This window comes from Rhagoletis pomonella, unplaced genomic scaffold (assembly GCF_013731165.1).
Source record: "Rhagoletis pomonella isolate Grant_MI unplaced genomic scaffold, Rhpom_1.0 Rhpom_scaffold_00017, whole genome shotgun sequence".
In the NCBI taxonomy this organism is placed as follows: domain Eukaryota; kingdom Metazoa; phylum Arthropoda; class Insecta; order Diptera; family Tephritidae; genus Rhagoletis; species Rhagoletis pomonella.
In genome coordinates, this window is record NW_023458571.1 from 3,594,450 (window position 1) to 3,616,689 (window position 22,240).

Genomic DNA, 22,240 nt, shown 5'->3' on the forward strand with positions numbered 1-22,240 from the left:
GTGGACATTCTTAATCGAATATACTCTATCTCTTTAGCAGAAAAAAAACAATTTCCACAAAATCTGTTCCCTGTGACTGAGTAATTCTTTCAAATAGGCGGCGGTCTATACCGCGTCTATTTCACATAAGTTGGGAACCAAAAAACACAAACCGAAAATCTACGCGCGCGATTACTGTCATATTAATTGATAAAAAACATTGAAAATTTTGCGAAAAACTTTTATTCATCATATCATTGTCTTCGGAAAATCCTAAAGACGAAAAAAATTAAAAAGCTTTGCAATAAATTAAACAAGTTTTGTTTCGTTTGTGGTAAATTCGTTTTGAAATTAGACCAGCGTAAATTAGTCTCAAATACAAATGCACTAACATGCTATAAATGGTACATTTTGCAATCTGAGCCTGCACAAAATAAATACACTCCCGAATTCACATGTATTTCGTGCATTAGTGCGATGAATTTGTGGTGGACAAAAAAACGATTTTCGTTACCATTCGGTTTACCAATGATTTGGACAAATCCCGGAAAACACGAAGCTGAAAATTGTTATGCATGCACTAACAATACATTTGGTTTCAATCGAAAAAGTAAGTAAATTTAAATAAAACCATGAAATTATGTATAGTTTGCCCGCACCTTAATCGCTGAGTGTATGAAATAGGTAAAAGTTTCTGTATGTTTGGAAGGTACCACGCCTAAGTATAACCAACCTTGGAAAGTCTGCAGCAGATGTCCTAATTAAAAAAAAAATGGTGCAGAACTTTCTTAATTTTTGTCCGCCGAACAAACAAACTTAACAGTTGTATATCGATGGCTGAGTGGAAGATCTACCTATCTCGGCAGCCAGTTCCAAAACGCCCTATCTCAGAAAACTTTTCAACAACGCCCTACTTAAGAATTTGATTGAAGAACGCACTATTTCAGAATTTTATTGAAAAACATCCTATCTCAGAATTTTGTTGAAGAACGCCCTATCTCAAAATACATTGAAATAGGGCATTTTTAAATCGGCAGCTGAGATAGGTCGATCTTCCACTCAGCCATCGATAAATGCATATATATGTACGTAAATATACTCATAAATATTTAATTCAACAGATCGGTCTTCTGTCGTCTACAAAGGTGTACCGAGCGCTCATTTACCTGTTGCACATAGTGATGCATTACAAGTTCCAAATCATCCATCCGAACTCGAAACTGTCTATGATTGCAAACAGTCTATGGCAACGCCATTACCACTTGATGATGGATCTGATTACATTCCGATTGAAAACAATTTACCGTCTTTCATATCCCAAGAACACCTAAACAGCATGGTGCGTAAATTAAATCTCTCCCATAACAACGCAATGATTTTGGCATCAGAACTGAAAAGCGTGAATGTTTTAGCACCAGGAGTAAAAGTAACGGCCTACAAACATAGACAATATCTGTTTATGCCATATTTCAAGTTATCGGAAGATGGCACTCAGGCTTATTGCATTGATGTTACAGGTTTGATGAATGAAATGGGAATTACTGACTATAAACCCGAACAATGGCGTCTCTTTGTTGACGCATCAAAGCGAAGTTTGAAAGCAGTCTTGCTCTATCGCGATAATAGCAAGAAACCCGTTCCCATCTTGTATGCGGTTGGAATAAAGGAATCATACGAGACAATGCGATTAATCTTAGATTGCATCAAGTACGAAGAGAACAGGTGGCGCGTGAACTGTAATTTTAAAGTTCTCTCACTACTATCAGGCATGCAAACGGGCTACAATAAATACTGTTGTTTGTTCTGTCATTGGGATAGTAGAGCCAAATGCAATCACTATACCAAATGTGATTGGCCAAAATGAAAGGAACAATCAATTGGTCAAATCAATATAGTTGACGAGCCCTTGATAGCGCTCAATAAAATCATGCTTCCCGATTTACATATCAAACTTGGTGTTGTTAAGAATTACATCAAACAGTTGGTTAGAGTCAACGAAACTGCATTCCTATATTTGAAAAATAATGCCTTTCCAAAACTTTCCGTTGAAAAAATCTGTGAAGGTAGTTTTTTGATTGTATATGAGTGGAAATCTCTCAAGTGGTTGTAAACCGAATAAAGTGATTTGTGCGAAAATATCTTGACCGTCCAATTTTGGGTGGCCCATTATGTATTATATCTCTCTCTTGCTTTAAGAACCCTACAATTTTTATTCCAGGTGTGCTTAATGGGCCGGACATCAGAAGATTAATGAAGGATCAAGGCTTCTTGGAAATTCTTGATGGCACAGCAGCCGTTGCATGGGATGCAGTTCGGGCTTTAATTAAACACGTTCTGTGTAAAATTCGTTCACCAGAATATGCCATTTTTATTGCGAACTTGAGGAATCTTTTGACGCCTTTGATGTGCATATGTCGCTTAAAATCCACATGCTACACAGTCACTTTGACTTTTACGAGCAACAGCTTTCAACAGAAACCGACGAGGTAGGAGAGAGATTTCACCAATCCATTATGTGTTCTGAGGACCGATTCGCTGGAAAACGATTGAATTCAATGTTGGCGGACTAGGGTGGCCAGATATTATAGTGACATAATCAGTACAGTTGGGATCAAAAATCAGTACAAAGCCATAAAAATCAGCTAATTTTTAAGCGTATTTTTTATTATTAACAATATAACAACCAAATAACAGCGCATTAATTTAACAAAAAATAACTAATAGACTTTTAAATACATTATCAATATAAAAATTCATTACTTTAAAACAAATCAAAGGTATTACGTATGTATGTACAGCTGTGCTCAGGAAAATAGTAGAAAAATATATTGACAGGTTTTGAACATTTTTTCTTTCCTTACTTAGTTTAAATTTTTTATAAAAATATAGTTAATTCTATAACAAAAGACATGTGAGTTGAAGTCTCAAACTTTCTAGAAAATTTATAAAAATTGAGAAAATTTAAAAAAAAATTTGTAGCCCATTCAGTTTCAGTAGAAGACGAGCTCGAATCAGAATCTGTTTGCATATTTTAAGCTACAAATTTAAAACATATTTAGTTGGTGTGCTTATTAAATACAACATTCACATTAAAATGTTGACTAAAAGATATATTACCGAATTATGAAATGAAATTTCGGTAGTTTGCACCATTTCCAAATTTTTATAACTTACATTGCACCGTAGCGGTAGTCGTCTTAAGTTTGAAATACTGACAGCCGATTTCTCAGTGGATGTTTAATTATAATCAAAAGATTATCTCTTATTGTCATCTTCTCAGTGTACTTAATATATGATTAACTCACCACCACCTTTCATAAGATTTATTAATGGCGAAACCAGCTTTTCCTGTAAAACCTGCAAATCGAGATTGCAAATCGGGTTGGATTAAATCCAAACAGTTTGTTATTTTGCGAAATCCTAGGAAACGAAACAGTTGCATGCTGACACCTTTTTAATAATGGTTCAAGTTTAATTAATGCTTTCAACCTGCTCACACGTATGTATGAGTTGTCAAAAACCATTCTTTTGAACATGTAAGCCTCAAGTAAATATCAATTACACCAATTTACAAAAGTATTTATTAAATGTAAAAATCAGTACAAAATCAGTACAAACTCAAAAAATCAGTAGATTTTGCGTACTGATTTCGGGCTCTTAAAAATCAGTACAATAGAAAAAAATCAGCACATATACTGATTAAATCAGCGCATCTGGCCACCCTATGGCGGACTTTTGCTGGTCGATCGCAGGAGGCAAAGGATATTAAAAAAATCATTCGAGCAATAGAAACTAGCACAATATGCCAAAACGGGATTGAAGAGAATCCAAATTTAGGTCCGAATAGTATATAAACTAATATTATAAAAAAATATTACGAAATAAAATATGAGTTGTAACGCAAAACCACATATCTGAGCAATCAGTTGTATGAGAGCTATATGTTATAGTGAACCGATTTCCATGATTATCAGAAATAGCTAAGGTAATATCAAAATACAGTCACGTGCAAAATTTTAGTAAAATAACCTTAAAACTGAAGTAATTATTAACAAAAAACATAAAATTTAAGCAGATTTTTAAGCACCGTTATCTCGAAAACTAGAGCCAATCTGGAAAAACGGAGGACGCCATTGAATTTAAAAGATCCCAGTTAAGTAAGATCAGTCTTGATAATAGCTTTGTTTCTTTACTTCCCTAGCGTGATTCAATAATAAATGGTTTAATAATTATTGACAACCGCTGTTTGACACTCCCTTGCGTTTATGAAGGACGGAGAAACGGGAAAGAATGAAATCCCTTGGAGCGAAAATGGTAGTAGAAAAGTACACAAAGTAATCAATTAGTAGTGAAATTCCACCGGTTAGATATTCTCATATCAGGCATCATTCATAACCCACCACCATTTCTTGCTACGAATATAAACACCTCACATTTTTGATAAGAGCGATTTGACAACTCTTTATCCAAGATGATCCTATGAGCTTCCAATGATTTTTCCACAATATATGTCAAAGACTTAGTAATAACCTTCAGAACTTGCTATCACCCAGTTTTAGTAGCAAAATGTAATCGAAATCTTGTTAAGAAATAAATATATATGCAATAATAATAATAATAGATTACGCGCGCTTGCACACGTGTTAGTGTTTGGCCGAGCTTCTCCTCCGATTTGTGGCGTGCGCCTTGATTTTTATGAGCGATTGTATTTTTATGAGAAGCTGGTTTTCATGGCATAAATACACTCGGAAGTTTGCCATTACCTGCCGAGGGGCGACCGCTATAAAGGAAACCCCTTCTTCTAAATTTTTTGCAATGTTGCTTTGATCAAAACTTAAACCCAGGCCCTGCGGAGTGGAAGCGTGCACTGCTTACCACTACACCACAGCGCACAGTGGTTAATAAATGGGATTGAATGTTCATAATTCACTGGAGCCTTCATTTCTCAACCAATCTGATATTTGCAAGAGACTAGTTGAGCCCAATTTTGGAATTTTTATTTGTTTGTACTAAATTTTTTAGTGCAAAGTGAAGAAAATGCGCCAATTTTAAAGAATACCGATTCTCCTGTTCCAGCTAATAAAAGTTTCATAATAAAAACTAGTTAAAAACAATTGTAGGGTTCTCCCGAAACAAAAAAAAATAAAAAGTAATAATGTGAAATGTTATAAAAAAATTTTTACCAAAAGTATTTTTTTTTTGTTTTTAGTTTTTATAAAAATTTTGGGTATGCAGTTTAATAGATTACTAAATTTTAGTATAATAAAATGCAAGTCGCAAGTCGCTAAGAGTTCGCGTTGATTTTTAATAATTTTTTCGCTAACATTTCGAGCACATCTGCATGCTAAATGGGAAATAAAAGCTTTTGTTATGTTGTTAAAAATCAACGCGAACTCTTAGCGACTTACAACTTGCACTATTTTATACTAAAATTTAGTAATCTATAAAACTGCAATACCCAAAATTTTTATAAAAACTAAAAACAAAAGAAATACTTTTGGTAAAAATTTTTTTATAACATTTCAAATTATTCCTTTTTAATTTTTTTTTTGTTTTGGGAGAACCCTACAATTGTTTTTAACTAGTTTTTATTATGAAACTTTTATTAGCTGGAACAGGAGAATCGGTCTTCTTCAAAAGTGGCGCATTTTCTGCATTTTGCACTAAAAGATTTAGTACAAACAAATAAAAATTCGAAAATTGAGCTCAACTAGTCTCTTGCAAATTTTATTAGCTTTCATTCAAAAAAAAATATATCAAATTGGTTGAGAAATGAAGGCTCTAGTGAATTATGAACATTAAATCCTATTTATTGACCACTGTGCAGCGACCGCACCAGTACATATATATACAGTTCTAGAAAATTACTTCAGAAACTACCTGACGCTTTTGATAAAAACTCTGAATCATCATGTCACACAGAGGCCAGTAATTGCAAGCCCATTTTCAATACGAGAAAGGTTCTCTTTCCCACTAACTCACGTTTTTCTCTTACAATAAAGTATTACTAGCATAAATCTCCACAAATCATTCCGTATCCTTCCTCAAATACCTCTAGAGATATTCTGTACGATAGTTCCACTTGTATGATCTATATATCCCTGCAGAAATGTGCATTATATAAGTTTCAGTATGTAAAGGAGGACCACGACCCCGTTTCCAATAACCGCCACTTTTCTACTGAGTATAGGATTGATTTCATATACTATCTCTATACCAAGTTCTAGTATTCTACTGCAAATTCCTCTTCATATGCGGTATGAGAAATTCAGTTTGTATGGGAGGTGCCAAACCCCCATGACATATCCAAATTATTTTTAGTCTATAACCATGCTTGCAAATTATACTTGTACTCACTGTTAATAGTTTGATTAATTTACTCTTTTTCCACTTTATAATGACGGATATTTTAAAGCAAAGTAAAATAATTAATTAAAAAATGGCAGCTTTTCATGTGGACCACTTCTAATGTGAAAAGTCGATTTGTAAGTGTCCAAATCCGGTATCCCCAAATATACGTATTTATCTTGTATTCTATCTGCAGTGAAATTAATACCAGTAGGTGCAAACTAGTTAAAGCAATTTCGTTTTAATAATAATAGTAATATTTTAGACGTGAGTTGAATTTGTGTCGTTTATATACAGAGAGCGCAAATGGGTTAAAAGAAATTTAGGTTTTCATCAGTTAAATGTACTTTATATGCATATACAAATAAACATATGTGTTGGGTTCGAATATATAACTTTAAAGATTTAATGGTCGTATGTATAACATAAGAGTTAATGTTCACGAAGGAGTTAATAGCAAACGTCATTTGACATTTCTTATTCTCTTTCTTCGTTTATTATTGTTTTTGGCTAATTGTTTTCCTTCGTTAGTTTTTCTACCGCCTGCATATTTCGTTCGCCCGCTTTAAATATTCACATACAAATTTTAAAGTTTCTTTTGAATAATTAAGGTAAATTGAATCAAATTTTAAACTAGTAAACCGCGACTTTTATTTGGAAATCTACAATCAACTCTAACAAGGAATCTACTCGCAGTCAACATTTGGGAAAACACTGCAACCAAATGTATTGTACAACAAGTAAAAAAATTTAAGTTCGGTCAAAGCCGAGGGGAGGTGGGCGTGGCTATTGTCCGATTTTTTTAATTTTCAGCCATTTGGAATGTTTTACCAAGACCAACAACTGTTCAAGTTTGGGAGAAATTGGTGGATCGGTTACCAAGATATACATATGTAATCATACGTGGGCGTGGCTACGCCTATTTTCCAAAAATGTGTAATCTTATTTTCTGCCTAAAGATCATTGTAAATATCAATTTTGAGTGCATAAGCTTCTATAGTTATTAAAATATCGCAGTTTTCTCATTTCTGAAAACTACCGTTATAAGGGAGGTAGGCGTGGTTATTGGCGGATTTTGCCCATTTTCAATACCATCCGTCCTACGCTCAAAAGAAGTACACATACTAAATTTCGTCAAAATATCTTAATTTTTACTTGAGCTATCATGTGCACAGATGGACGGACGGACAGACGGATCGCTTAATCGATTTATTTTTTCATTCTGAGCAGTAACGTATACAAACACAAGAAAGTCTAAGTTCGGGTGGAGCCGAACATTAAGCATTTCTGAAATTTACCGCGGCCGTAATTTTAGTCCGATTTCAATAATTTTCAACGTTTTGCTTTTATGTGGCAAGCACAATAACTGTACCGAGTTTGGTACAAATTGGTAGAACGGTTACCGAGATACATATATGTGATCATAGGTGGGCGGTGTCACGCCCATTTTCCCAAATTTTACCATAAACGTATTTTTTGGTAAAGAATTGTTGCAAGCATCAATTTTGAATAAATTAGCTTTATAATTTCCTGATTTATCGAAGATTTTGTATTTCTCTAAATTACCGTTATATGGGATGTGGGCGTGGTTATTGTCAGATTTTTTAATTTTTCGGCCATTTAGTATGCTGTACCAAGGCCAACAACTGTGCCAAGTTTGGAAGAAATTGGTGTAGCGGTTACCAAGATATACACATGTAACCATAAGTGGGCGTGGCTACGCCCATTTTCCAAAAATTTATAATATTCTTATTTCTCGTCTAAAAATTATTGTAAATATCAGTTTTGAGTGAATTATCTTCAGTAGTTACTAAAATATCGCCGTTTTCGTATTTCTGAAAATTACCGTTATATGGGAAGTGGGCGTGGTTACAGTCCGATTTCGCCCATTTTCAATACCAACCTATCTTGGATTAACGGAAACCTACATACCAAATTTCGTTGAGATATCTCAATTTTTGCTCGAGTATCGTGTACACGGACGGACGGACAGACGGACGGACAGACAGACATGGCTTAATCGATTTCTCTATTCACTCTGAGCATTTATGTACACATTTGTCCATATCTATCTCGATTCGTTTTGGCTGTTACAAACAACCGTTATATGAACAAAATTAATATACCCTTGTGCACAAGTGCGCTCGGGTGTAAAAAAGAAAGGCGCACAGTGGTCGGATAAGGCATGTTTTACGCGAAAAAGTCCTATTTTTAAACTGTGATAAATTAAATGCAATAAATGGAAAATGATGATTTCATAAGAAATATTACATAATAAAATTTTGTTGCCAAATTATGAATATCTTAATAACACGGATTATTGTTCAAGAAATATTTTTTCAAAAAGGTGTAACTAATTTGTAGGGCCGAGTAGGATCTTCATTCCTTTAAGTAATGCAAGGGGTCCTTTAAGGATGTATGAAAAGAATAGCCGCGCATACTCGCGCTAAAAAGAGTGGCGGCCATTTTTATTAAAAACGGGGCTTATTTTTCAAGAAATATTTTCTTCAAAACGGTATAACTAAAGAGTAGAGCAGAGTAGGATCTTCATTCCTTTACCAGAAAGTAATGCAAAGGGTCCGTTAAGGATCTACGAAAAGAAAAGCCGCGCATATTTACTCGCGCCAAAAAGAGTGGCGGCCACTTTTATTACACTAAACCAACTTTAGCAGTCGTTGCAAATAACATAAAGTATATAAAACACTACGAATTAATGTAATTTTCTATATTTAGCATTATGTTATTTATAAGATGTGTCTTGACAATATGAAGTCATTTTCAAAAACCGAAAATAACGAATCCAATATGGTGTCCAAGAATTTAAAAAATTACTGAATTTACATGAAATTTGGTATTTTGAGGTTATTAAGTTCGCTTATTACAAATCTCAAACTAGTTTTAGAAAATTGAGAATTCAAAATCCAATATGGCGTCCGACAGTTAAATAAATTATTGAATTTTTATTCGCTATTTAGAGGTTCGCATTCATGGCAACTCCGAAGGCTGTTATCGGAAGTTATCGTTACCGAATATTACGCACTTCCTTACTGGACACATCTGTTATTCTTCTATATCCAATATGGCGCCCAAGAATTTAAAAATTTACTAAATTTTCATGACATTTGGTATTGCCTTTGGTATGCCTTTGCCAGTAGGGCATTTTTCTGAGGAAGCCCAGGAGGCTCGCAACAAAGACTTCAGATGGTACCGCGAGCATAACAATCGAAAAATTACCAGGAAGGAATCTAACGAAGATTTATTTCACATGTTAATTATAACATCTGATCCTGTTATATCCAGTATGAGACGACCCCCTCTTCGAAAAGCAGATGCCATTTCAGAAGTTGTCAGTCTTTTGCGTGAACCAACTCAAAACGCATTCGTTTTTGTTGAAAGTGACAGAGATGAGTGAAAACATATTTCGTCATTTCTTTTTTAAATTGTTGTCTGTAATATTAGTTAATACAGAGTGTTTGGTAGACGTTTGAAAATACGTAAACTGGTGATAGTTGGGGCCATCTGCTATGTGTTCCGCCAGAAATTTCGACTAGGCCCCCAAAGTTTTATATATTTTTTTTTAATTTCTCATTTACAAAAATTTAAACCTGAACAACGTTATTTAAAATTGAGAAAAGTTTAGTTTTGGAAATCACCAATTTGGTATGAAATAACAAAAAATCTGAAAAAATTGCTTGGGCTGAACATGTAGCAAGGCGGCCCCAACTATCCTCCATTTATAGATGTAATTATTGTTATTAATTCATAATTTGATCATAAATTCATTTTAAATATGTTCGATCAAATACAATAACTCAGTAATTTTGGTTAACAAATATATTGTGTTACTCAACTAAAAATGACAGTTAATTTGACAGATTTCAACTGAAAAAGTTTGAATGTAATATAGAACTCGAGATCAGTGAGCCTTAAAACGTAGGTCTTTTACTTCTTGGTAAATTTTCCTTTCTTTTGGAGAAATTGACAGCCCATTCGACAGCTGTCAAATCTCAAGGTTTTAATTTCACGTAAAATTCGTGGCTAGCGTGTCTAAAACCCACCAATAGCATTTAAAAACCATTTCCTTATTATCAGAAAAATTAACAGTCAAGTCAACTCTGAAAGCTTTAATTTGAATTTATTTATTTATTTTATTTATTTATTTATATAAGTCAAACATACAACCATAGGTTATTTTTACAATGATTGACCTTAAACTAAAAATTTAACAATAAAATTTAAAAAGATTAAAAAAAATAAAAAAAATACTAAAATAAAAGTAATAAGACTGGGGCTGTAGAAGGTATTAGAGAAAGAAAAATAGTAGGGATTAAATTGGAAATTAATTGAATTAATGAGAAATTATTTAAGTAAGCGCAAGTTCTCTTTTATACACTTCATTTTTGGGGGTAAATTATTCCAAAGACGGACAGAGAACACAAAGTATTGACGTTCAGTCACCAATCATCAATTTATTCATTGGGACTAAGTTCAGCGAACGGTAAGATTTGGAAAACAGAAGTCGATCTTTGAGATATCTGGGTTCCTGGGTAGTAATGATCTTCTGAAGTAACACTAAACATTTAAATTTAAGCAAATCGTCAAAAGATATCGATGCAATTTGTTTCGCAAAAACAGAAATATGGTCATAACGTTTTTTACAGTAAACGTATCTCGCGATATTATTATACAAAACATTGAGTTTACTACGGCACACACTATCACAATGAGAATATAACTCACAACCATACAGTAACGTTGGTAACAAATACGTTTTAGCTAGAAGCAGTCGAATTTTCACTGGTGTAAAGTGTTGAGTAGTCCATAAATTTCGGAGCATACCATATACTTTGCCTATGGCACTAAAAATATGGTTACTCCACGTCAGTTCTATTAAATGTAACGCCTAAATTTTTAACAGTATCCACGTATTTAATCACAGTATTGTTTAGTCTGACTTCTGTATAGTCGTCAATCTTGACATATTTCCTGTATATGGCGATGCATTGAGATTTATCAGGATTAAGGATTAATCCGTTGTCAGAAGCCCACCTGCTTATAAATCTCAAGTCCAAATTCAAATTGCTGATGCAAACATTAATACAGTTAAGAGGACAGCTAACATGTAATTGAACATCATCGGCATATACATGGGCATCACTTTATTTAATTACACTAAACAAACCGTTAATATACAATACAAACAAAAGCGGGCCAAGTATAGAACCTTGAGGTACACCTCTGGTTATAGGTAGGAAGTTGGATATAGTGTTACCGACACATACTGCTTGTAGTCGATCACTGAGATATGTTTCCACAAGAGTGAAGCCGACGTTGAAAAATTAAATAAGTTTTTGAGCTTCAAGATTAAAAGTTCGTGATCTACAGAGTCAAATGCTTTGGAATGGTCAAGTAAAGTAAGAAAAGTCACACGCTTTTCGTCAATGTTTAGTCTTATGTCATCCGACACTTTTAGGAGTGCCGTGGTGCAGCTCCTACTGGATCTAAACCCCGACTGCAATGGGTTCACCAAGGCGTTGTTATTCAGAAAAGTGTTTATTTGGCGATGCATGATACGCTCAAGCACTTTAGATAGAAACGGCAATATTGCAATCGGTCGGTAGTCACCATTCGGTTTTTTTAAAGGTATAATCTTGGCTCTTTTTTTAAGGAAAGATCCTTGGTAATAAACATTTAAGGAACTTTGGATGAGTACCATCCATACCGGCCGCATTGGATTTGACACTAAGTATGGACTGAACTACTTCACAGTCGTCGACACATTCAAAACAAAAACTGGACATCACGACATTTAAATTAGAATTGTAACTCTCATAACATATATTATTTGCAGAATCGGGCAAACACACAAATTGCTCATTTAACACATTTACATTAACATTACATGATTCGGGAATATAATGATTTTTGCTCCCAACCCCGATCTCACGAATTCTTTTCCACGTATGCCTCGAACCAACCGCAATGCTAAACTGATGTTCATAATATTTTAGTTTACTTAATCTAATTGATTTGTTGACGTCTCGTCTGCAAGCCTTAAAGGTGTTATAGTTCTCCGAAATTCTGAAACTCTTCCATTTGCGATACGCTTTGTTGCGTTTGTATATCAAATTTTTAATATGGTTGTTGAACCATGGCCTTTTTTTATCATTGACTGATTTGTATACAACGGGCACAAACCGATCAAAGAGCGAGCTAAAGTTTTCTTCAAAGAAGTTAATTTGCTCATTACTAGATATTAAGTTGCGGATACATCCCCAGTCAATTTCCTCCACAGCTTCTGCAAGATGCTTATAATCTATATGTAGAAAGTCACGATATGAATAGGATTTAGTGTCGTAGGTCAGTTGAAAGTCATATGTCATAAAAATTAAATCATGTTTAGAAAAACTTGCAACAGAAAGCTGGTCAAATAGCAGAATCTTTGTGGTGTCATTAACAAAAAATATATCTAGCAAAGAGCTACTAGTTTGCGTGAAGTGTGTAGGCATTGAACCGTAAGCAGGGAATAAGCCCAAGTTTTGCATGGCTAGCGCGAACTTACTTTCACATAGCAGGTCGCTGTTAAAATCCCGTGCTATAACAATGTTACTATAATTAAGACACAAGTTTTCGATGAAGTCAACAAATGGTGCATAGGCAATGTGCCTGTTGGGTCTATATACGCAACCAATAAGGATTTTATCATACTTGGATGTTATTTCAATAAAAATATATTCTATTAAGTTGCCAGTTTCTGACTTACATTTAAGGGAACAAGACAGACTACTTTTGACAAACACTGCAACGCCACCACCACCAAATTGTATAACCATTAACACAAAACGAATCATTGTTATGCCATGTGGAGAACCATGTTTCAGATACACACACAATATCTATATCAGAAGACTCAAATATATATCTACCTTCGTCAATTTTGGATGGTAGACTCTGATCATTAAGATGGCATATCTTCAATCCAGATTTTACGAATCATATTAAAAGTGGTATCTCTGCCTTTGGAAAAGTATTTATCTTTATCCATCATTGGCAAAACAAGTAAAGCAGAGAACATTATGCTTAAAACCCTGTAAAAAGCGAATATTACCAAACGTGAAAGAAACTACAGTTAAAACAAGATTTAAGAGAAAGTTTAAGTAGCGGAAAAAGAGAACATGAGAGGAAGACGGGAAGAAATAGAAGAGGATACAATTTCTTTTTACACATCTCCTTACTTAGCTGCTCAAGCTGCGCACATTCATTCTCAACTTTCACAAGCCTCACCACAAAGTCTCTCATACTCCGCTTTATATTAGACAGGTCAGCTGTGATCTCGCTTATTCTGCTCAGTATTTGCTCTTCTGACACCTTTAGTCGCTCAGTTATCTGCTCCATTGCATTCTCTATTTTTGCTTCAAGCAGTGTAATCCATGAAGGTGGAGGGCAATTCTCGTCGTTACCCGCTTTAAGTTGGGGCGTGGGTGGTTTTGGTGGCGAAATGCCGACCAGGTGCGCAGATTTAGTGCGAGTTCCCATGCTTGTACAGATGCAGTAAAAAATAACAAAAATGCAAAAATTCACCGTCACTTCGAGTCACAGCAATAAAAGCCTGAGTGCAAGAACAAAGTCAGCTAATGCAGCGAAAAGAAAAACGATAGCGGTGACTAGGGACACGAATTTCGATACGATACGATACCATATCGATACTTTTGGCACTGGATACCGATATATTCTACTCGTTGGTTTTAAAACTATATTTTTAGGAATCGAGTACCAGAACCCTAGTATCGTCATAAACTCACATTACAAGGATAATGTTATTAACAATTCTTCCCGATATAAATTGGGCTTTTAAGAGCAGAAATGTGTAATATTGTTAGGATTGCATGTGGTGGAATTTGAACCCGCGACCTCGGTGTTTTAAGACAACACCTCAATCTCTACGTGTTGTTACACAATATGTTAGTGTTTGACCGAGATTCTCCTCCGATTTGTCAAGTGCGCCTTAAGTTCTGAACACATTAAAAACGACGAGCTACGGGCCACAACTTTCATTTTGTTATCTTCATTGTCTAAACGCTTTTCGATGGCGACATGATTTTTTGAATGCGTCGGCGACATCATGAATTTGTACGAGTTTGACATAAAAGAAGAGGAAGAAACGGATCTAATCTGGCCACAACCACAGTCGTACGCGACGCCCGGTCGGCGCCAAAATAATTATCTACATAAGAGTACATATTAAAATAATTTGACAGCTATGGTCCATAGCTCGTCGCTTTCGTTATGTTCGGGCTATTAATGTTATGGCACAAATGGGGTCCCTACAGCTTTATGTCGACTTTGAACGGCGATTTTGTTTTTATGGGAAGCTGTTTTTCATTTTCAAGTTTTGAGCACTTCTAATCATTACACCACAGCGGCCTATATACGAGACCTATATTCATAAAATTTTTTTGGATTTTGGTATCGATATTTGGATTATCGAGTCTTTTTATTCCGATATTAATGGGTACCCGATATTTTTAAAGCGATACTTTAAATGAGTGCCATATCGATACTTTCTGTTCGATATCGTGTCCCTAGCGGTGACAGCGGCAGCGTCGGCGGTTAATAAGTCAGCGGCAAATGAGTGGGAAAAGATGCAGTAACCTTGAAGGCGGCAATGATTGTGCACAGTTTATATAAATTTAGACAACCAACAACACTGAAATTGCGCACGCAATTGGCGTGTAGACGAACCTTTTAGCACTCTGTTTAAAATTGTATGTAACAAAATTACCGATTAAATTTAATAACTTTACAGAGCGAAAGTAAAACACGTCTGCTCACGTCAGATGCTCTTCTATTATTTGTGATCAGCATGTTTAAAAACTTTATCAGTAACGCTTTTAAAAAGATTCTCTGATTTTTATAAAAATTGGCAGTCCGTTTGATAGCTGTCGACTGTCAAATTTTTAATTTGACATAAAATTCGTACTAGTGCGCCTAAAAACCTAACAAGTGGTATTCTCATAAAGATTTTCTTATTTTTAGAGAAATTAGCTGTTGATTTGACAGCTTTCAACTATCAAACTGAACATTTTATGGCATATCCAGATTTAGCATAGCAAAAATACTACGATGATGCATTTTTATTGTAATCGTAACAGCCCTTCTAATTTTTCGCGTAAAACATAACTTCTCCGACCACTGTGGAGCGTAAGAACGAGAGAGAGCTGTTAGTTTCGGCTAGTTTTGAATATCGAGGGCTTATATTCAATACCCTTCATCTGCAATTTTGATGAAAATGAGTTTTTGATGGTAACGTGAGCTCCGATTAATTTTTTAGCCATGACAATTATGTCAACCTTAAAATATAGTTTTAGTGGATTTATATATTCTCGTTTTGAAAATTCCACTATCTGCAATAACATTTTGTTATAAGAACAAAATCCTCTATCTACATAATTTTGCTGGAAAATTATTTTTATTAACATTTTTTTGTGGCAGGTAAGTTACATGTGCCTATGTATGTATGTATGTATATGTTACCGGTAAAATCCGATCTTAGGTCAAACTAGTTTTGCCCAGGCTAAGCTAGTTCTACCTAATGCGATATATCTGTCCAACCGAAACCAAATATGATAAAACAAAAAATCTTCCATACTCCGTAAAACATAGCGTCATCAAACTCCATTATTCCATTCTTTCTCAAGTTGGTGACCCTGGAAAACTGCTATTATTATTCCTATTGCCAAACTAAATAGAAACAATTCATTAGTTTCTAACTACATACCCATTTCCCTCCTCCCCTGCATATCTAAAGTATTACGCTGGAAAAATGGTGAGAGGATGTACAATGTTGTTAAGTCTTTCCTTTACAACCGGAAGTTCGCTGTTCGGGTCAGTAACTCTTTTTAATGGTGTCCCACAAGGATCACCACTTTCGGTTATTTTATTCAATATAGCCTTTGGGAAAGTTAGCTCCATTATATTTTTTCTAAGACTAAGGACTTGCCGCAATTGGTCCGTATCTTCAGGAGCTAAGATTTCGGTTTTTCACATATGCAGAAAACACAAATGTATACATCCAACCCTCTCCGTGTATGACACCCCTATCCAGTATACTGAGACATTGAAAATATTGGGAACAATTTTTGACAATAAACTTACTTTTAAGCAGCACTGCCATAATGTAAGATTAAGCTTACTTGCTAGACTAAATATTATAAAGTTTTTATAATTTAAGTATTCTTTAGTTCATATAACTACACTGGTAAATGTAATTAGGGCTTTTATATTGGGAAAAATTGACTTTGGAGTCGTAATTTACGGACACTGCGCAAAAAGCTTCTTAAATTGCTAGAAACACCTTACCCTGCAGCAGTCAGAAGAACCATAGCTAGGGTTCGAAATTTCAGACTTTGGTATCGATACTGAGTACTCATTCTGGCATCGAGCTCATGGTATCGATACTCTAAAATTATCAGGGAAAAAGTATCGATACTACTCAGTATCAGACTCATTAAAATACGTTTTTGGGATACTAAAATTATTTTGTTCTTCAATCGTATATCTAGTTATTTCCTAAAATTAAAACAATAGACATTTAAAATATTTGATTTTTATTTCATTGCAGAACTTACTTCCACGTTAGAAGTAATTTAAACGTTAAATGTACACACATATTTACTTTCACGAATTTTAAATTTCATTAAGAATTTTTGGAAACTTTGTGGGTATGCATTTTGTATAATATTGTGCAAGTTTTAATTAAAAGTCAACGGTAGTAGCCTACACGGAAAGTTGAATAGGTTACAAAACTGCATACCCTAAAAGTTTCTAAAAATTCTGTATTTTCGTGAACTTTAAAGTAAAGTTAAAAGTAAAGTTGTATGGCCTTATTCATTAAAAATAAAAAAGGTTTATAAACTATAAGCTGAAAAATGTATGAAAGTGTCATTTTATTTAAGCTCTTTAAGCCTACTTTATTTTTTATCAATAAGGCCATTAAACTTTAACTTATTTGGTTTACGTTATGTAACAGACCACACGAAATTTCAGTTTATTTTAAGTGATGGACAAAATTGAATGATAGTAATCCATATAAGCAAAGAAAATTGGGTTGCTAATGGAAGACAAAATTTAAAAAGTGTGTTTTTTAAAAAGTATTCGATACTACGAGTACTTTGGAAAGTATCGAGTAAAATCACCAAATAAGGTATCGAGTATTAAAGTACACATTTTTATACCCTCAGTATCGATACTTACTCAATATCGATAGTATCGTTCGGCTATGGTTAGCCATGAGGTAAAGTACATCACAAAGATGTTCATCCCAAAGATTGGTCACTGCAAAAATGAGACTGCAACGTCGAATCCTGATTTCAAAAAAAAAAAAAACGATGAAGCAAGCAATCAGCTTTATTTCGTGTATTAAGCTACATCAAAGATTTGGACTTCATATCTACTCCGATGCCTACTAAAGTAAAAACTCTACCGTAAGGGCATTTGCCCAGTTCTATACTCATAAATAAACTGGGAGCTTATTTTTACAGACGGTTCCAGATATGATAGCGGCTGTTCTTTTGCGGTAACAAAAGGGCTTGGTCGTCGGTGCTTTTCCGCGTACTGCTCGGCATTTACAATTGCTAGAAGCTATACGTTTCGCCTCTACAAACCAAGGAAATTTCCTCACATGCACGGACAGTAAATCAGCCATCTAAACCATCTCTAACAGTGCTAATGATCCTCGTATAATTTCGAAACCACATGAAATACTATTTCAACGCAAAAACACCATTAAAATTATGTGGCTACCTGAGCACGTCGGAATAGAAGGGAACAAGTTTGCAGACCAATGATTAATGTGTTAAAAACTTAGTTTAACATAACATTTACATCTAAAGAACTGATATTTTCATTATTCTGCAAAATCCCCTATCAGCACATTTTTTAATATAAATAATTACAATTCGAATTACAATAACCTCTATCTGATCTTTACACTAGAATAAAATGAATTAAAGGTAAAATCCTAGTTTTAATATATAGCGTGAATTTTTAAGACATGCGTGGGTACTTAAAATTATTAACACTTTTAAAAATAGCTGTTAAACATTTTTTTTGCTCTCTTGAAAAATTGAATTTTTGCAGATAGAGAGTATTGAATATAAGCCCTCGATATGTACAACGTACGTTTTACATTTATATCTTTAAAGTTAAAGAAACTAGTGTTAAGAAAATTGTCGCTTACAACGTTATTCGCGGCAGCCATTCATATGTTGGAAATATTGCTGGAAAACCTTAAAATGTTTGCACGGAACCATGGCGCAATAAATAGGTGAAGATAAAGCTGATGCCACATAAAACTTTTGCTTCGCTTTACGTGACAGATTCGCTTTGACAGATAAGACGAATTGTATGAAAATGAACAAAGCATGCCCCATAAATCCCATCTTTTTGCGCGCTTTGACAATCAGCCGCTTTAATATTTATTTTGTTTCGTAATTCCTAGTTCTCATGCAGAAACATAAAACTTAATTACATTGCTGATAATTTTAAAGGAAAATATATAAAATACACAGCCACTTTGACGAGTAAAAAAGCGGTACAAAATTTTTTTCTTGGCGTTCATTGTGGCATACCTTTTGCGTCTCGCGCTTTGCTGGAAAAGTTATAAATGTCACGCAAAGCTACAAAGTTTTATCTGGCGTCAGCTTAGAACAGCTTTCTCGCTTTATTTTTTATAAGCTTTTATTTAACATGGTCATCCCGCGCAAATCGCGCAAATTTCTAATCGATTTTAAACTGACTTCCCGACAATTTAGAGACTTGAAATTTTCAGCATAGTTCCAATCACGATGACACTGCAATTTAAAATGTAAATGAATTCTCCATATGGTCCAGGGGCCTTGATTCAAAGGCGGTCAAAAAATAGTAAGATTTATGGCTAACAGAACGTAATTTGCCAAAGAACGTAAAACCACTATAAAATTGTTAAAGCTGCCGGCGCGCCGCGGCGGTAGTGTAGCAAAGCTATTCCTAGTCTAGATATGAACCTCGTTGTAGGCATCATATCAAGGAGATACAATTAAAAGACTCCAGATGTCGCCCCGCCAGAAGAAGTTAAATATTGCACCTAAATGTATGCCATTCTACAGCGGAAATGGACGACACGCCATTTCTTTAAATAAAATTAACTGCTGCTATATGTACATATGTATGTTTATACAAAACGTAAGCAAACAACATTTTGCTTGCCAAGTCTTCTGTTCTCTTTCATTGCAAGTTGAATTATTTTAAAATCTATTGCAAAATATTTTACATAAAATAAAATAACACTTTTTAATATACAACGCTTTTATAAATGGACTAAAAATTATAAAATAAAATAATGTAAAAAAAAATATTTTTTAAAAACAAGCTTTTATTTAACCTGTACAATGAAAGGAATAAAATGAAGTAGTGTAACAAAAGATTTTTTAGCAAGACAATTTTGTCAAAACTGCACTAAAATGAATAAAATAAAATAACTTTAGATCTCGTTAAAGTTACTAAAAGCCATTAAGTGAAAGGAGTTATTCAAACTCTAATGAAAATTACTAACAATTTGTACTAATTTACTTCGTTTTTAAAAAAGCTTGTCGGCGAATTCAGCGTACATGCATAAGTGGTTAGGTATGTATGTATATGTATGTAAGCAGATATTTAAATGCCGGTTTGCTATTCGCGCAAACTGGGTGACTACCTATGTGCAACACAAATTTTCATTATTGCCGGTTGTGTTATTTCACCCCCCCCCCCCCCCGCCTTAGTACATACTTACATACACATTTAATTAAGGGTAACAGCCTCCGGCATAGAAATAGTTTTAGCAGTTTTTATAAGGTTTTTAATATTTCTACAAATTTGCTTTTTTCAGAGCGCAAACTTTTCGTTGGCATGTTGAACAAAAAATACAATGAAGCAGATGTCAGGCAGTTGTTCACAGGCCACGGCACCATCGAGGAGTGTACAGTGCTTCGCGATCAGAATGGGCAGAGCAAAGGCTGTGCCTTTGTGACGTTTGCAACGAAGCACAATGCCATTGGAGCAATTAAGGTAAGTGTGTGTGCAAATTACTGAGTAAGTGCGTGCCCCGTTGCCCCTTGCCTAGGGCTGCTATACGTCCCGGTTTTCCGAGACATGTCCCGGTTTTAGACTGTTCGTCCCGGTGTCGAATTATATGAGTTTTTTGTTTGAGTTGATGATCGTGCCGATCTCTAATTAACAGGGTCTTATGTATTTTTTAGTGTTATGATTTTTCATAAATTTTTAAGTCCGTGGTGGAATTTCGTATCTTGTTTCAAAACATCGGAAAAGCTGGCAATTTTTGGATGAATGTATATAGAAAAAAACTCGCAAAGAGGCAAAGCTGTATTTAACTTTTTTACTAACTTAATACACTGGCCCTTGTTTGTTCTTGTGGCGCTAAATGTTACGCATTCGATGGTCGGAGCATGGTAAATATTTCTAAATCGGCATGTTTTAATGTTTTAGGTTGCATAATTTAGAAATCCCTATTTTTTGTCACAGTATGAAAGGTATATGCAAATGATATTAAACGCTGTATAAGGATACATAGCCAAGAAAGTATATTGGTACAAAAATTTAACGCATATTTTAACAAAAAATATTTTTTCATCAAAAACAGAAATTTTTCCGAAACATTTCCAAAATCATTTCATTGGAAAACACATGATTTTGACCCCATTTTCTAAAATATGCTAAAATTGGTAGATCTGAATATAAATTTTAATTTGGTATGCCTTCCAACCGAATCATATTTGACAAATAAATACATACATACATAGAAAAAAACTTAATGAAACTGTAACTTACTGTGATAAATGGAAATTGAAAAGAATTAAGAGCATACCGAGGGCTTATATTCAATACCCTATATCTGAACTTTTTACAAAAATGAGATTCTGATACTAAAATCCACTTAGGACTTAACTGTCATCGGTAATGTTAATGCTCAACTTGTATAACACTTGATAGACGAATTTATTATTACACAGCAAAGTAAGAATAAACATCAGTGATAACAGGTAAGTCCCAGATGGGTTCTAACATCGCAAAGTAGTTTTTGTGAAAATTGCAGATAGAGGGTATTGAATTTATGCCCTCGATATTCAAAACGAGTATGTTATTGACTCTTCCCATGTTTTGGGGAACAATTTTTAATTTCGTTCTTTTTTCTAACGTGAATATCCGCGTGAGTTATTTTATGTGTTTACAATAGTGGTATTCACCAAATTGAGCAAATGGCCTGACAATCAGACCAGAGTGCCAGGCCACTTGCTCAGTTTGGTGAATACCACTAATATTATCGAAAATCACAAAAGGGGCCAAAAAAGTCAGAGCCCTAGTATTTACAGTGTTTTACTATTGCTAAAGAGTACGGCCAAATTATATTCCACATACATAATAAAAAAAGGCAAAAGTAGAACGTTGGGGTGTTTAGGGCATTTTGCAAACAATTGCCCCGATTTTGCGTCACACAAATCTGGCAGCCCTACCCTTGCCGCATTCCATTTGTCATTTGTGTTGCCATTACAGCGATTAACGATGCGAATAGGTAGAATGAGATTTGGTTATGGCTACGGTGACCATCCGTCCTTTATTTTAAAGGACAGTCCTTTATTTTAACCCAATGTCCTTTATAATTTTATTCAAAATAAAGGACGCCTTTTGTCCTTTATTTCTTAAATTGTCCTTTAAATCAGCTCTGCATTTTTCATAGGTAAATTTTTAAACACAGAATATGAAAACTAAAAATTCCCTTACAAAACATAATGAAAACCTCCGCCAGTTTGTTTCGCCGCCACTTAATCTATCTTTCTATTTAATCGATAAATTTTGTACAATTTGTAAAGCAGGATCG

At 34.4% G+C, this 22,240-nt stretch overlaps 1 protein-coding gene across 2 annotated transcripts in view; it reads left to right on the plus strand.

Annotated features, from left to right (window-relative positions):
- The window catches only part of LOC118749522 (CUGBP Elav-like family member 2), a gene marked incomplete at its 3' end in the record, with an annotated part of 137,702 nt that extends 117,290 nt beyond the window's left edge, over positions 1-20,412 (plus strand). For both annotated transcript variants that reach the window (XM_036484326.1, XM_036484327.1), the window contains 1 exon segment: positions 20,234-20,412. In XM_036484326.1, coding sequence (XP_036340219.1) covers positions 20,234-20,412 — 179 coding nt within the window.
- Positions 20,413-22,240: the final 1,828 nt, after the last annotated feature.